This window comes from Callorhinchus milii, unplaced genomic scaffold, assembly GCF_018977255.1.
Source record: "Callorhinchus milii isolate IMCB2004 unplaced genomic scaffold, IMCB_Cmil_1.0 Scaffold17, whole genome shotgun sequence".
In the NCBI taxonomy this organism is placed as follows: domain Eukaryota; kingdom Metazoa; phylum Chordata; class Chondrichthyes; order Chimaeriformes; family Callorhinchidae; genus Callorhinchus; species Callorhinchus milii.
Window position 1 is genome coordinate 1,967,829 of NW_024704758.1, and position 15,380 is coordinate 1,983,208.

Consider the following 15,380-nt stretch of genomic DNA (forward strand, 5'->3'; position numbering starts at 1 on the left):
GGCAGCTTTAAGAGGGGGCTTGACCTGAAATTCTACCTAGTCTTAGCTAGGAGTTAGCCCTGAGGTTTACAGTCTAAAGTCAGGACATCCAGCAATCACCTAATAAAATGAGTGACTGGAGAGGTTAAAAAAGAGGAACGTCTTGAAACGGGCCTTGAAGGAAACAAGGGAAGGGGTGAGGCGGAGGGATTTTGGGGTGGAGTTCCAGAGGGTGGAGGTGCAGAAGAGCTGAAGGCCCGATCGCCGATGGTGGGGTGGGCAGGGCGGAGGACGTGAAGTAGGCCAGAGCCAGCTGAGCGGAGGGAACGGACAGTTCGGGAGGATGTTAAGTGGTCAGTATCTGAACCGATCGGCAAACTTACTGCTGGAAGAGCGAAGAACGAGATTGCGAAAACGGAGAAGCAGGATGCGATTGTTCGGCCAATCCATGTCTGAGGGACCTTATCACCGTATCCGATCGTAGTGACTGTGACCTGTTGAGCATAGAAACACCCGGAACAGCTTGGCTCCCTGAATGCGATCAACCATTCCAATTCTAGAGGGTTTATCACTTCCCTGCACGCCTCAAGACCCTCATCTTCGTCTGTGCCTTCGACCGCACTCTTATTTCCCCCCCCGCCCTCTCCCCCCTCCACCCTCCCTGATCCCAACACCACCTCCTCACCCACTGCTCGGGTCCTAATCCCTGACTGTTCAGCGCCTTGGGTGGTCCGCCCGACGTGAAAGGCGCTTTGCAAATGTAACTTTGTATTGTATTGTAATGGGAAATCCCTTTTCTAGGGAAATCCCTTTAAGGGGATTCGAGGGGCCGTCTGGCTTAAAGGGCGCTGTATAAATGCAAGTTGTTGTTGTTGTTAATAGGGAAATCCCTTTAATGGCAATTCCCTTTAATGGGAAAAATCTCTTTTACAAAGACCAGTTTCCAAATTGAGACCGAATTGCAGACGGTTCCAAAACGATGAATAATGTAAAATTTGGGGATAATACGTCAAGAGGATGTCCCCAAAACCCTCCCCAGGATATACTGTAAAGTGGTGCGAATGATTGTGAAGTGAAAGACCAATTTTATCTGGGGGATTGTCGACCAGGACCGGGGAGAGAAGAGAGAGAGATCCCCTCCATCTCCGACAATGTGGCATTCCCCCCAGCAATGCACTGGAGGGTCAGAATAGCCGGTCAACGTCTCAAAGTCTTGACCCTACAACCAGACTCAGATATGAGCGTGCGACCGGCTGAGTGAGTGAGCCAAGCTCGTACCTAAACAGGGACAACAACAAGAGGAACTCACCACCCCCCACCACAGGGCGTCCGCATAGCTCCCGAAGGGCTGTTCCCCGTTGTCGTTCACTGCGTCTTTCTCAACCAGGTACACAAAGTAGGAGGAAAAGATCAGGCCCAGGAACCCGATGTACAGCGTGGTGATCAGTTCCTGTTTCAGGGACGGGGACAGAAATAACAACAAACCGTTTTACTTTTGACGCAGCGCCGTCCACATCAGGAGGCGGCGGCTCAAAGCGCTTCACAGGATTCGCTGTAACGTGGTGCGACTGTACGTGTTTTTTCCGTGGGCACAGGTGGCAGGTGGCCAGTGCTTGTTGGCCACAACATCGGGAGGGAGAAACTCCCTTCTCTTTTTAAACAGCGCCGCGGGAACTTTTAACGTTCACCCGAACAGGCACGGACTTACTGTTTGGTTCGACGTCTCATTGAGGGCCAGAGATGCTGACAGTGCAGCACTTTCCCCCCCCGCCATCCCCTAACCCCCCCCCCCAGCATTGCATTGGAGCGTCAGCCTAGACCATATGGGTTCCAAGTCCCGGAGAAATAGACAGGCCTCGGAGTTCTCCTCCAAGGGTTGTCTCTTTCACGTGAATGTTAAATGGATATTTTTGGGGGTGAATGTCTCTCAAGTCTCAGTGCTCAGTGCGGAAGTGATTCCTCCTCACCTACCACCCCGACCACCCCACCCCCCCCCACCCCATCCCTCCCTCCACCTACTGATCTCCCACCGAGGGTGCGGGCGGCTCAGTCCTTACCTGACGATGGATAAACACGACAGATCCCAGGAGACGCCACGTGCCACCCTGACGGTCCACATGCAGCATCCGGAGGATCTGCAGGAAGCGGATACCTCTGCAACAAGAGGGCAGCCCGGATAACAACAACAACCGATAACATTCATAATAATAATCCTCGCATTTGATACGGCGCCTGATCACATTCGTCGAGACGACTCAAACGCTTCACGGATAAAGTGAATTGACCGGGTAATTTTGTGGGCGAAATGCGGCAGCCAATTGCGTACGGCGGCGTCACCACAAACAGTCGTGGATTGAAGCGACTGATTCATTATTATTTTGTTATTATTATTATTATCTTTTCGGAGGGATTATTACCCCGTATTCCAAGATTTGTGAATGAAATATCAACCAAAGGGGAGGTGGTCTGTTGGTGCTAGATGGGATGAAGCTTCTTCCTACACGTTACCTGATGGCTGACGTTGCAAAGACTTGCCCATTCGATCCGACACAGAGTACGATGATTGAAGCCACCACCACGATGAGGTCTGTGGGGAAGGAGGTCACAGGAGGTCACTTTCCCCAGGAAAATGGAGGAGACAACAACAACAGCAACATTCACCACCACCACCACCGCAACAACATCAAAAACAATAACAACATCAAGAATATAAACAACAATAACAACATCGTGTACCCTGTGTACCAACAGTGCTGGGCGCGGCCAAGAATCTGGTGACCCCCCTGCACGCCTCACACACGCAGTGACACCCCCCCACCTCACCACCCACACCCAATATGGCTGCCACTCACCGATGATGGAGATGGGCTTCCTGGCAAAGCGAAGCCTCCCCCAGAATCCGACGTACTTGCTCCGGCACCCGGCTGACCACAGTCGGACCAAGTATTCGATTCCGAAGAAAACCACTAATACGATCTCCTGTTGGGAAGAACAACCGAGAAGATGAAGCCGACAGGTTAGGTGGGTGGGTGGGGGGGGGAGGGGGGGAGGAACCATCTTAGCTTTGGCTGCCAGGGTTAACAGGAGCAGAGAGGAAAGAATCCCGGCCCCCCAGTGACTCTGTGAGCTGGCACTTGTCCTGATAGTGGGGGGAGGGAGAGCGAGAGAGAGCGCATCTCTGATCCGAGGGCGGGTGGGGAGAGTGGGGGAGCAGTGAGGAGGTTTGAATTTCTTGCTCCACACACACCTAGGCAGATAAAGTTCACGTCGATCAGTCCTGCTCTGAGCCAGTGTGACTGCGGAGGAGCTGGGGGGTGGGGGGTGGTGGTGGGGGGAGGGGGGGGTTTGAGTGCCAGGTGCCATTATTCACGTCTGATATTTATAATAAAGGGCTGCTGACCCCGGGGGGATGTCAGACACTCACGGAAGGTCAATGGTCAAAGGTGCACAAGTTGTTCTGGGCGGCTGTACAAGAACGCAGGCAGGTAACTGCTGGCAACCACAACAACCCCCCACCCTGGCAGCCAAAGCTAAAGTGGGTGGGGAGTGCGGGGGGGGGAGGGTGTTAGGGGGCGGGGGAGCTATAAATATCCTGTCATTGAAGTTTGTCAAGACGTGACTCGGAGCTGCTGCTGTTACTGTGGTGAAGGACGGAGAGCGGTCTCTTCGGCAGGAGTCTGGGCATGTGCTGAACTGCAATCCCCTTACAGTACATTCTGATAACCATTGCAGCGCCTTATCGCGTCTTCGAGACATCTCAAAGCGCTTCACAGAACGTACTGGGAAGAGAATCGACTGCGTATTTTGCGGGTGAAGCGCGACAGCCGATTGCGCACAGCAACTTCCCCGCGAACAGTCGTGGATTGCGCAACCGATTTTTTTGAGGCATTGTTTCCCACGGAAAGCGATCCGCCAATCGACTAACAACCGTGTTCCGACTTAGGGCGAGGTAAACGGATCCTACGAGGAGGCACATTTAAGGTCTAGAAGCGACCGTTACAGAATAATCCTAAATAAATCGTAACCATCCTTACATTTAGTCCAGCGCTCGCCTTTCACACTGAGACGGCGTCTCAAAGGCCGCACAGGACGTCGATAAATAAATTTAATTTGATATAATGCCTCGTCACATGGTTAAGACGTCTCAAAAGCACTTCCCAGGATTTACAGTAAAGTGCGGGGACTGTATTACAAAAAATTTCGGTCACTTCAATCCATGACTGTTTGTGGGTTTCGCCCACAAAATACACAGTCACCACACTTTACAATATATTCTGTGAAGCGCTTCGAGACACCCCCAGTCATATGCAATGCAAGGATTACTATTACTGGTAAATAGGCGAACTGTGCAGGAGATTCTAACAGGGCAGTGAGAGTGGTGGGGGGGGGGGGGGGGGGGAAACGGACAGACGGACTTATTATGTAACACAAATAGCCTTGAGGCTAAGCTCATTGAGATCACTGGAAGCCACATTAATCTCTATACGCAGCTGAACCCAAGCCAAGTGGACAACGTTTAATGAACTGAAACTTTTAATGAAAGTTTCTTTGTGAATGTGGTTAACCTCAGTGGGTGGCGTCGAGTTTTCTTTTAAGAGGCAGTGGGTGGGGGGGGGGTGTGTGTGGGGAGTTGGGTCCAACCGAGGGGGAGCTCGAGCCAAACACAAATAGGATTTGGTTGGCGTGACGGGCAGCCGAGTGCCCGAGCGAAACGGGGCATCTCTCCAGCGCGTTGGTTGCAGCCAGTATCCGTCTGGAGCAGACAGCAATTAGCTCTCTGGCTCCACTTAATCTGGATTCCTGCCTCCTCCAACCCCACCCCACCACCCCCCACACACTCTCCATCCACACCCCCACCACCTCCCCCCACCCCCGGGGAGACGGTCAAAGTGTTGGGAGCAGATCCGGAGCTGCAGTAATAATCCTCGCATTTGATACAGCGCCTTATCACGTCGTTGAGACGTCTCAAAGCGCTTCACAGGATATACTGTAAAAAAATTAAATTGACTGAAACGCAGCAGCTAAATTACAATATATTCCTACGCGCCTTTCACATCGGATTAGGAGATCCCTGAGGTTTTCAAGCGAACCCGAATTTAAGGATTTTCCATCGATCGGCACAATTTTATGTGTTAAATCAACACAGTTTCGTGGACTCGGGAGGAATTCAGGACCTAATGCTCTTAAGGCTAAGACAAGATGGAAGCAATTCCAGGATTGGTCTCTGATCTCCTCAACTCGAGAGCAGCAGAAAGGCTTCTGTATTGATACCCTCACTCTATCTCCTTCTTGCTCTCTCTCTTCTCTCTCTCTCTCTCTCTCTCTCTATATATATCTCCCGTTCACCCTCTCTCCCTCATTCTCTGTCTCTCTCATGCTCTTTCTTTCTCTTGCTCTCTCTCTCTCTTTCTCCTCCTGTCTCTCTCTCTCGCAATCTCTTTCCCTTTCTTGCGCTTTCTCATTCATTCTCCCTTTTACCCTATTTCTCTCTCTTGTTCTCTCTCTTTCTCTTTGCTCTTTCTCTCTCTCCTCCTCCTCCTCTCTCTTTCTCATTCGCTCTCCCTTTCGCTCTCTCCCCCTCTTTCGTTCTCTCTCTCCCTTTCACTCTCTCTCACTTTCGCTTACTCTCTCTCTGTCTCTCTCTCTCTCCCACTATGTAGATGTACAGTATTTTAAACGCTATTGTTGGCTACAGTAGCCGCGTGTGTGTGTGTGTGAGGATAAATGAACTGGTCCCTCAGTGGGAAGCATCTCACTCAATGACACGTCTGATGGAATGTGTCTCCTAGGAGCCTGGCAGATGAATGAGCTAAATTCTGGGTCGCTAAATCTTTTTGCTTGAAAGGCCCAGGACAACATGGGCACCTGTTGCTTTGACCAGAAAAACAAATTACCAGCACCACAGTATTGAGAAATCCATTGCTCCCGACCCTGCCTTGGCCCAGGGTTGGGTGTGGGGGCGACGGGGGTGGGAAACAGAACAGCAGCGGGAAGACTGATGTCACTCAGAGAGAGAGAGAGAGAGAACGAGACACAGAGAGGGTGAGAGAGAGAGAGAGAGAGAAGTGAGGGACACACAGAGAGGGAGAGGAGAGAGGGAGACACACACACAGAGGGCGAAAGATTGAGCTACACAGAGATAGAGAGAGGGAGAGAGCGAGAGAGAGGGAGAGGGAGCTAGAGATAGAGAGATGGAGAGGAGAAAAAGCGAGCAAAAGAGAGAGTAAGAGGGAGTGAGAGAGAGAGAGAAAGTGGGAAAGAAGGTCTTATTGATTGAAGCCCTCCCGTTTTCCATTTAAAATAACATCAATAACACCCATCACTATTCTCTCTTTGGTTTCTTCAAACAATCTCCTGTGATCAGCCGCTACACCCCGAAACTCTGGAACCCTCTCCCTCGATCCCCCTCCGCCTTGCCCCCTCCCCGCCCCTTCTCAAGTCCTGCCCGAAAACCTTCCTCTTGGCCTCAAATTGGTGCAGTTCCACAACCAGCCACTAGAGGCTCCACAGGAACAAGTCAAGTGACTCGCTTGACCTCTTTCTATAATAATAATAATAATAATCTTTGCACCTGATGTAGCGCCTTATCACGACTCAAAGCGCTTTACAGGATATGCTGTAAAACCGAGTGACCCCGTTATTTTGTCGGCGAAAACTCGGCAGCCAGCTGCTCGCAGCAGTGTCCGCACGAACAGTCATGGAGGGAGCGTCCGAATTTATTTGGGGGGGAATTGTCGGCCAGGGACACGAGGAGAGAGAGAGAGAGAGAGAAACTCTCTTCTCTTTTCGAATAGCACCGCGGAATCTTGAATATCCACCTGAATGTTAAATAGTGCCACCGACAACGCAACAACCACCCCCCCACCATCGCTGCATCGGAAAGTCAGCTTAAGACTACGCTGATTCCAAGTCCCCGATTTGGGGGCTTGAACCCACAACCTTGTGACTCGGAGGCGAGAGAGAGAGAGAGGGAGAGGGAGAGGGAGAGAGAGAGAATCGGACAAGAAGAAGAGAAAAATCGGGCTTACGAACGACCTGGATTTAACCGTTACCTTTTGAGCGGGAATGAGCTGAACCAGCAATGAAACACATGCAAAACCTAACACAGGGAGACACGGAGCAGTGTGGTGGGAGGGGGTGGTGGGGGGGTAGGGCGGGGGGTTGGTGGGGGAGAAGCACTGCATTGTCGGAGGCGCTGTCCTTCAGGTGAGATGTTAAACCGAGCCCCGTCCGTCCCTGGTTCAGGGCGGACGTTAAAGACTATTTTGGGGATATGGTCTCACAGGACTGAGAGCGAGAGAGAGAGCGAGGGAGTGAGAGAGCGAAAGAGCGAGGGAGCGAGAGAGTGAGCGAGCGAGGGAGTGAGAGAGCGAGGGAGTGAGAGAGCGAGGGCGTGAGAGAGCGAGGGAGTGAGAGAGCGAGAGAGCAAGGGAGCGAGAGAGCGAGGGAGTGAGGGAGCGAGAGAGTGAGAGAGCGAGGGAGTGAGAGAGCGAGGGAGTGAGAGAGCGAGGGCGTGAGAGAGCGAGGGAGTGAGAGAGCGAGGGAGTGAGAGAGCGAAAGAGCGAGGGAGCGAGAGAGTGAGAGAGTGAGGGAGTGAGAGAGTGAGAGAGAGAGGGAGTGAGAGAGCGAGGGCGTGAGAGAGCGAAGGCGTGAGAGAGCGAGGGAGTGAGAGAGCGAGGGAGTGAGAGAGCGAAGGAGCGAGAGAGCGAGGGAGTGAGAGAGCGAGAGAGCGAGGGAGTGAGAGAGCGAGAGAGTGAGGGAGTGAGAGAGCGAGGGAGCGAGAGAGCGAGGGAGTGAGAGAGCGAGGGAGTGAGGGAGCGAGAGAGTGAGAGAGCGAGGGAGTGAGAGAGCGAGGGAGCGAGAGAGCGAGAGCGAGAGAGCGAGGGAGCGAGAGAGCGAGGGAGTGAGAGAGTGAGAGAGCGAGGGAGTGAGAGAGCGAGGGAGTGAGAGAGCGAGAGAGCGAGGGAATGAGAGAGCGAGAGAGTGAGGGAATGAGGGAGCGAGAGAGTACACAAGCTTCCTTTAAAGGCAGATAACCCTTGACCTGAGGGAGAACAAAAAAAACCACTGACGCTAACATCTCCTCCCGTCCCATTGATCAGCCGGTGCCCGAGCTCAGCCCCTGTGCTCAGTCCTGGGTGAAATTAAACCTCACCGACCAGATGTCCCCAGCAGAGATCTGCGGGGGGTTTGATGGTGGGGGGGGGAGAAGAGACGTGAGGGCTGAGCTGGCTCTGGTGAGGGGAGGAAGGAGGTGGTGGGGGGGAGCAGATGGATGCTGTGCCTGTTGCTGTGGGGACCATCCTTTCCCAGCCACCCAGCAGCCGTCAGGAGCAGCGGCAGTGGCTGCCAGCTGCTGTCTCCCTGCTCGATCCGCTGGGATAATGCCGGAGCGAGCGGGACCCGGCTTTGGCCCACTCCCAGCCCCCGGGAACTTATTACTGAGGTTTTCTCACTTGCTCCCTCGCTCTCTCTCTTTCTCTCTCTCTCTCTCACGACGGATGGCCCCTCGCTCTCCCTCTCTCTAATTCCCTCCCTCTCTCCCTCTGTTTGTGTGTGTCTATATCTCTTTCTATTTGTGTCTGTGTTTAAGTCTCTCTCTCTTTTTATTTTTCTGTGTCTCTCTCTCCCTCCCTCTCTGTCTGTCCCTTTGTGTGTGTGTGTGTGTGTGTATGTCTCCCTCTTTGTGTGTGTGTGTCTCTCTCTCTCTTTCTTTCGGTGTGTGCATCTCTGTGTATGTGTGTGTCTCTCTTTATGTGTGTGTGTCTCTCTCTCTTTACATGTGTGTGTCTTTCTTTATGTGTGTGTCTCTCTCTCTCTTTACATGTGTGTGTCTTTCTTTATGTGTGTGTCTCTCTCTCTTTACGTGTGTGTGTGTGTGTCTGTCGCTCTTTATGTGTGTGTCTCTCTCTTTCTGTCTGTGTCTGGGAAGCAATCCAAAACTGCTATGTAAAAGCAAGTTGTTTCAGTTGTGGTCAAGTCAGTCTCTGCTCACCTTTCTGACAGTGGAGCAGCTACAATGCATCTGCGACCCCACATATAATAAGAATAATTCTTGTGCCTTATCACGTCTTCGAGACGTCTCAAAGCGCTTCACAGAATATGCTGTAAAGTGAATTGACTGTGAATTTTGTGGGCAAAACAAGGCAGCCAACTGCGCACAGCAGCGTCCCACAAACAACCAAATTATTTGCTTACGACAACAGGCAATGGCTCAAGCCGGGCGAGGGCGGGTCGTTGGGACTCGAGGTACAGATCAGCCATGATCTTATAGAATGGCTGGACGGGCTCGAGGGACTGAATGGCCTCCTCCTGTTTCTATGTGTGGGTCGGGGGTTGGGTGGGGGCGGAAAGGGGAATCAAAAGTAAAGCGGTACATTCTGCGGGGCTGAGGGGGAGAGGGAGGGAGGGAGGGAGGTGGGCTGGCGAGGGCTCGAGCCTGAGTGAAGTGTCTTCATTTCATAGTTCGAACAGCCATTTCCACCCGCGGTGTGAAAGGCCACGGGCAGAGTGACAGAATTGTCGCCGCGAGGAACATTCAGGAAGCCTTTTCAGTGGCTCTTTCCTCCCAGCGCAGTGCTAATGAGCTGCCAAGTGTGACCGACTCATTACTACAGGAAGAGCTTCCCACTCCCTCCCACCTCTCTCTCTCTCTCTCTCTCCTGCTCGCTTTCCCCCCACCGCCCCATCTTTCTTTTTCTCTCTCTCTCTCTCTCTCTCTCTCTCTCACTCTCCCGCTCGCTCCCCCCCCCCCCCCCACCCACAGTGACATCCTGTACAAACACATATTGCGATGCGAAGCATTCACTACGTTTTCTGTCTGTGTCAGTTCCATGATTCCAAATTTTACTCCTATCTTATTTCGCTCACAAAATAATAGTCACTACACTCTACAGTATGTTCTGTGAAGCGCTTGGAGACCTCTCAACGACGTGATAAGGCGCTGTATCAAATGCAACGAATATTGCTATTGTTGCCCTCAACCCAAGTTGTGGTTGTTGTTCAGAGGGTACAGTTCAAGATCCTGGTCCTCACCTTCACAGCCCTCCAAAGTCTTGCTTCCCCCGATCTCTGTGACACTCCTAACCCTAACTCGTGGAGTCCTGTAGCTCAGTGGTTAGAGCACTCGCTTTGCAAGTGAGAGACCCGAGTTCAATCCCCGGCAGGTCAGGGCGAAACCTTGGGCAAGTTTCCTTACTCCACACAGAGCCTAATAATAATCCCTCCAAAACCAAAAACAATAATAAATTGGTCATTTTCAATCTACGACTGTTTGTGGGACATTGCTGTGCGCAATTGGCTGCCGCGTTCGCCCACAAATATACAGTCAACTCACTTTACAGTGTGTTCTATGAAGCGCTTTGGGACATCCTCCCGACGTGAAAAGCGCTATATCAAATGCAAGGATTATTATTATTATTATTATTATTATTATAAGCCCGGCCAACCTGTCCGCTCCCTCCGCTCAGTGGGCTCCGGCCTGCTTCACGTTCCCTGCCTCGTCCGCCCCACCATTGGCGGGTGGGCCTTCAGCCTCTCTGCCCCCACCCTTGGGAACTCCATCCCAAAACCCATCTCAAGACCCTCCTCTTCGACCTTGCCTTCGGTCTCCCTCCTACCCCCGCCCACCCCGCCCTCCACCCCTCCTGATCCCAACCACCAGCTCGGGTGCGGATCCCTGACTCTCCAGACTGTCCACATGTGATTGTTGTTGTTGTTGTTGTTGTTGGGAGAGGATGGATTGAGGAGATAATGGGACCGGGGCTGCAGTACCAATTCTGTGCAGGTGGCGGCGCTGCTACCGCAGTGTCAGCAAACAGCTCAGCGCTGCCTCCTGGTGTTGCTCAGCGGTACTGCAGCTCACAATACACTCAGGAAGAGGAATTTGGTCATTGGATTATAATCGAAAGTTCCTGACGCCTTAAGAGTTAAAAACCTTAGACTGTGTTAAAAACACCTGAGCATTGTATTATTTATAATAATAATAATGACAATCTTGCATTTAGTATAACCCCTATCTTGAAAGTGTAGTGACTGCGTATTTTATTGGCGAACTCTGCACCCAATTTGCGCACAGAGATGTCCCACAAACAGCCACAAAAGTGAGTGATCGGTTTTATCTGGTGGGCGGGGGGGGGGGGGGGGGAGTGTGGGGGGGAATTTTGGCCAGGAAAGAAAGAGAGAAACTCTCTTCTCTTTTCCGATAGCGCCGCGGGATCCTTAACATCCACCCGATCAAACGCAGACTGGGAGCTCAGTTTATCGTCACATCTAAAAGGACGGTACCTCCAACGATGCAGTGCTTGGCCGCCGCCTTTCAGGCACAAAATATAGTCAATTCAGCACCTCAGTCTCTGGCAGCATCAACCTCCATGGTTGCACACTACAACTCACCAAAGCCAGTCAGGAACCTCGGTGTCTCGTTCGACCCTCAACTGTCTTTTCTTCCCCACGTCCAAGCCATGACCCGCTCTGCCTTCCCTCACCTCCGTAACATTTTCCGACTCCGCCACTACCTCACCTCTCAGGCGCTGAAACTCTTGTTCATGCCTTCATCACCTCCAGGCTCGACTATGCAAAAGCCCTGCTTGTCAGCCTTCCCAACTCCTCCCTCCACAGGCTGCAGATAATCCAGAATTCTGTAGCCCGTGTTCTCTCCCGCACCAAACTCCGTGACTCCATCTCCCAGATTCTCGCCCGACTCCACTGGCTCCCTATTCTTCAGAGGATCCAGTTCAAGATCTTGGTCCTCACCTACAAAGCCCTCCATGGCCTCGCCCCACCCTACCTCTGCGACCTCCTAACCCCCTACCAACCCGCCCGTTCCCTCCGCTCAGCCGGCTCTGACCTGCTCCACGTCCCCCAACCCATCATTGCGGGAGAGCCTTCAGCCACTTGCCCCCAACCTTGGAATTCCAATCAGTCCGCCTCGCCCCCTCCTTAGCCTCTTTCAAATCCCGCCTCAAAACCCTCCTCTTCGACCATGCCATCGGCCACCCCACTTTCTCCCTTCTCCCTTCCTGACCCCTTCCTGAAATGCTGTACACTGTCTAGCGCTTTGGGACGTCCTCCTGACGTGAAAGGCGCTATACAAATCTAATCTTGTTGTTGTTGTCTCGAAGACATAATAATAATTATAACAATCCTTGCATTTGATACAACGACTTGTCATGTCTTGGGAGATGTCTCAAAGCGCTTCCCAGGTAAAGTGGAGTGACAAACAGTCGTGGATTGAAGTGACCAAATTCTTCTTATAATAATATCAATCATAATGCATTAGCATTAATAAATAATAAATTGCCATATCGAATCATATAATAATAACTTAGTAGTATTCATCAATGATAAGGCGCTATATCAAATGCAAGGATTAAGTCAGGCGGGAAATATCCTAAAATAAGAGCATGTTTGGGGGTTTGTGTGACTGTGCTGGGTGGTTGTGATTAGCGTATTCTCTCTCTCTCTCACACACAGACTCACTCACACGCACACACTCACACGCACACACTCACAGCTCCTGAGACACACAGCTCAGCCACTGTGCTCTGCAGTGTAGCTTCACACAGGGAGCAGCAGGTCCGCCCTTGTTCTGTGGTCCCGGCATCTGTTCCCCAGAGGCGGGGGGTGGGGGAACGGACGTGGGAACTCGCAGCGCTGAGCAGGGCCTGGCAATCTGAGCCACCACCGCCATCGCCACTGAGTTACCCACAGGCCCCGCTCTGTTCCCAGGAACCTATCCTCAAGCCCAGCTTGGCATCCCCCAGTGACAGCTGGGCAGACGCTCTACAGCCTGAGCCTCAGCTCAACCCAGCCCAGCCCAGGGCAGGGCAGGGCAGGGCAGCAGTGGGGATCAATAAGGCACTCGTCACAACAATAGGTCTGGGAACCACAGCCACGACTCGCAGCTCAGCTCAGCTCCCAGTGCCCCTCAGTCCCACGCGTTCTCTCGGACGGACGCACCGTCCTTGCTCCAACACAATAGACTCCAGCTGCCTTGATTGAGCCCTGCGTTAATCTGCACTGCTTTCAAACCCCTTCCAGCCAGTTGCACTGAGTGCTGTAATGGGCTTCGCCTGAGGAAGGATGTGGTGTGAAACTTTGGGGAGTGGGGGGAGGAGGAGACACCCCCCCCCACCACACACACACGCAATTATAAATAAATGCCACAATTAGGATATCATTGTCTCTGAGGTTCAGTCAAGTGAGTTTCTTAGATGGGAAACATGGTCAATGTTGTCATCTGGTGGCGACATGATGTACTGCCCATCCTACTGCCTACTGGAGCCAATTTGATAACAATAATAATAATAATAATCCTTGCATTTGATATAACGCTTCATCACATCTTCGAGACGTCTCAAAGCGCTTCACAGGACACACTGTAAAGTGAATTGACTGTATATTTTTGTGGGAGAAACAAGGCAGCCAATTGCGCACAGCAGTGTCCCCACAAACAGTCGTGGATTGAAGTGACCAAATTATGAGTATTTTTATTGATTTATTCTTGGGGAGGGATTATTACCCCCGGAAAGCGATCCACCAATCGACTAACAACTGGGTTCTTACTTAATGCTGGGTAACCAGAGGCGTGTGGCGTAAGGAAACTTGCCCATCGTTTCGCCCTGCCCGGGAATTTAACCCAGGTCTCTCGCTTGCGAGGCGAGTGGTCTAACCACTGAGCTATAGGACTCCAAATTTGAGCGCAAAGCACCCACGCAAACAGCCACGGAGTGAAGTGAGAAAGTTATTACCATCCAGACGAGTGCTTGATTGGCAAAGTAGCGGTAGTCATCGATGGTAGACATGACACTGAAGATGAGGCACACCAAAACTATAAGGAATCTGAAAAACAAGGGAACGAGAAGACTTTGAGCTGACGGCAGAGAATATTCGCTCCGGTTTAAGGCGAAACATCACAAAGATTATCATTATCCCCAGACCACACTCTCTGCTCTTCCCATGTGATTATACGGCTTGTTCCTCATTCCCTCTAACCCACCATTGGTGACCGACCTTCAGTCACTTATCCTCCCGTTCTCTGGAGCTCCGTCCAATAATAATCCTCGAGTTTGATCCAGCGCCCTTCACATCAGGAGGATGTCTCAAAGCTCTTCAAAGGATTTCGCCCAACAAAATATACAGTCCACTTTGCAACATATTCTGTGAAGCGCTTTGAGACGTCTCAACGACGTGATGAGGCGCGATATCAAATGCAAGGATGACTGTGAAGTGTAGTGACTGTGAGTTTCGTAGGCGAATGCGACAGCCAATTTGGACGCATACCGACTGTCGAGTATCGAGAGTGGGGTCAGAGTTGCTGCGGTGAACAGTGCCATAGTCCGGTTAATAAATGGTCCATTTACACCCTGGAAAACTACTGGAACCCTGGGCTCCCTCTGCTAAACCCTGCGTGATAGGGTTCCACGGGCCAAAGAAAATACCAGCGGGTTGTAACAAAGGCTAGTTTGTCACTGAAATTCAGTGAACTCTGTGTGGCTCCAAGTTCCAACTCCAAGGTCACCCTTCACTCCGCAGCCAGAGCTCGCACACACTAACTCTACTGCAAAAGTCACCTCAGCCATTAAGAGCATACGGGTGCAAAACGTGATGCTTCGCATCAGATTCGAAAGGCGCCATCTCAAATGCAAAGATTTAATATTTATTAACAAGCTCTCCATTAAAATGGGTCACTCGGTCCACGACTGTTTGTGGGACACTGGCTGCTGTTTTTCGCTCACAAAATACACAGTCGGTCCACTTTACAGTGTATCCTGCAAAGCGCTTTGAGACGTCTCGACAACACGCAAGGATGATTATTACTATTATTATAATTATTAGATCTGATATTAATTGTTTACCACCCAGTCGTTTATGGATTACCCTCCCCTGCTCTCCACCCCTCTGGATCCCGACCCCCTGCTTGGTTCAAAATCCCTGATTGTCCAGCGCCTCGGGACATCTCCCGACGTGAAAGGCGCTGTGCAAATGTAAATTGTTGTTGTCGTGAAAAGTCCCAATCGCGTCCTGCTGTTTAAAGTCAATCACCGGTTAAGGTTTGGAAGCCAAGTGACTGAAAGGATACCGAGCGAAGAGGTAAACACTGTGTGACTCTCAGAGCAAAGACTGAATTGCCAAGGGGCTTCTGCTCTGTTATGAGCTGGCTGCCTGCTGGCTACCTGCCCCTCCCCCCCGCCCCTAACCCCCCCCCCAACCCACCCCCCCGAAGACCTTTTTCCCTTTGTGACTGGTTGAAAACGCCCTCGGGTGGCAGCACGCAATACCTGGTGGGATTTGGATTAAAGCGATGCTGTACTCGCGGTAGTGTTTGGCAAACAGTACCAGCCTGGGCTAGTGTCTGATCAGTCACAGAGGAGGGCGTTGTAATCTGTTTCAACACAACA

At 51.7% G+C, this 15,380-nt stretch overlaps 1 protein-coding gene across 1 annotated transcript in view; it reads right to left on the bottom strand.

Annotated features, from left to right (window-relative positions):
- The window catches only part of kcnq1.1 (potassium voltage-gated channel, KQT-like subfamily, member 1.1), an 81,947-nt gene extending 68,129 nt beyond the window's left edge, over window positions 1-13,818 (bottom strand). Inside the window, exons 1-6 of the mRNA XM_042341439.1 lie at window positions 13,731-13,818; window positions 2,832-2,958; window positions 2,488-2,566; window positions 2,037-2,133; window positions 1,289-1,429; window positions 363-473 (exon numbers count right to left, since the gene is read on the bottom strand). Of these exons, the coding sequence (XP_042197373.1) occupies window positions 363-473; window positions 1,289-1,429; window positions 2,037-2,133; window positions 2,488-2,566; window positions 2,832-2,958; window positions 13,731-13,784 (609 nt within the window). The 5' untranslated portion in view covers window positions 13,785-13,818. The remainder of the gene's footprint in view (window positions 1-362; window positions 474-1,288; window positions 1,430-2,036; window positions 2,134-2,487; window positions 2,567-2,831; window positions 2,959-13,730) is intronic.
- Window positions 13,819-15,380: the final 1,562 nt, after the last annotated feature.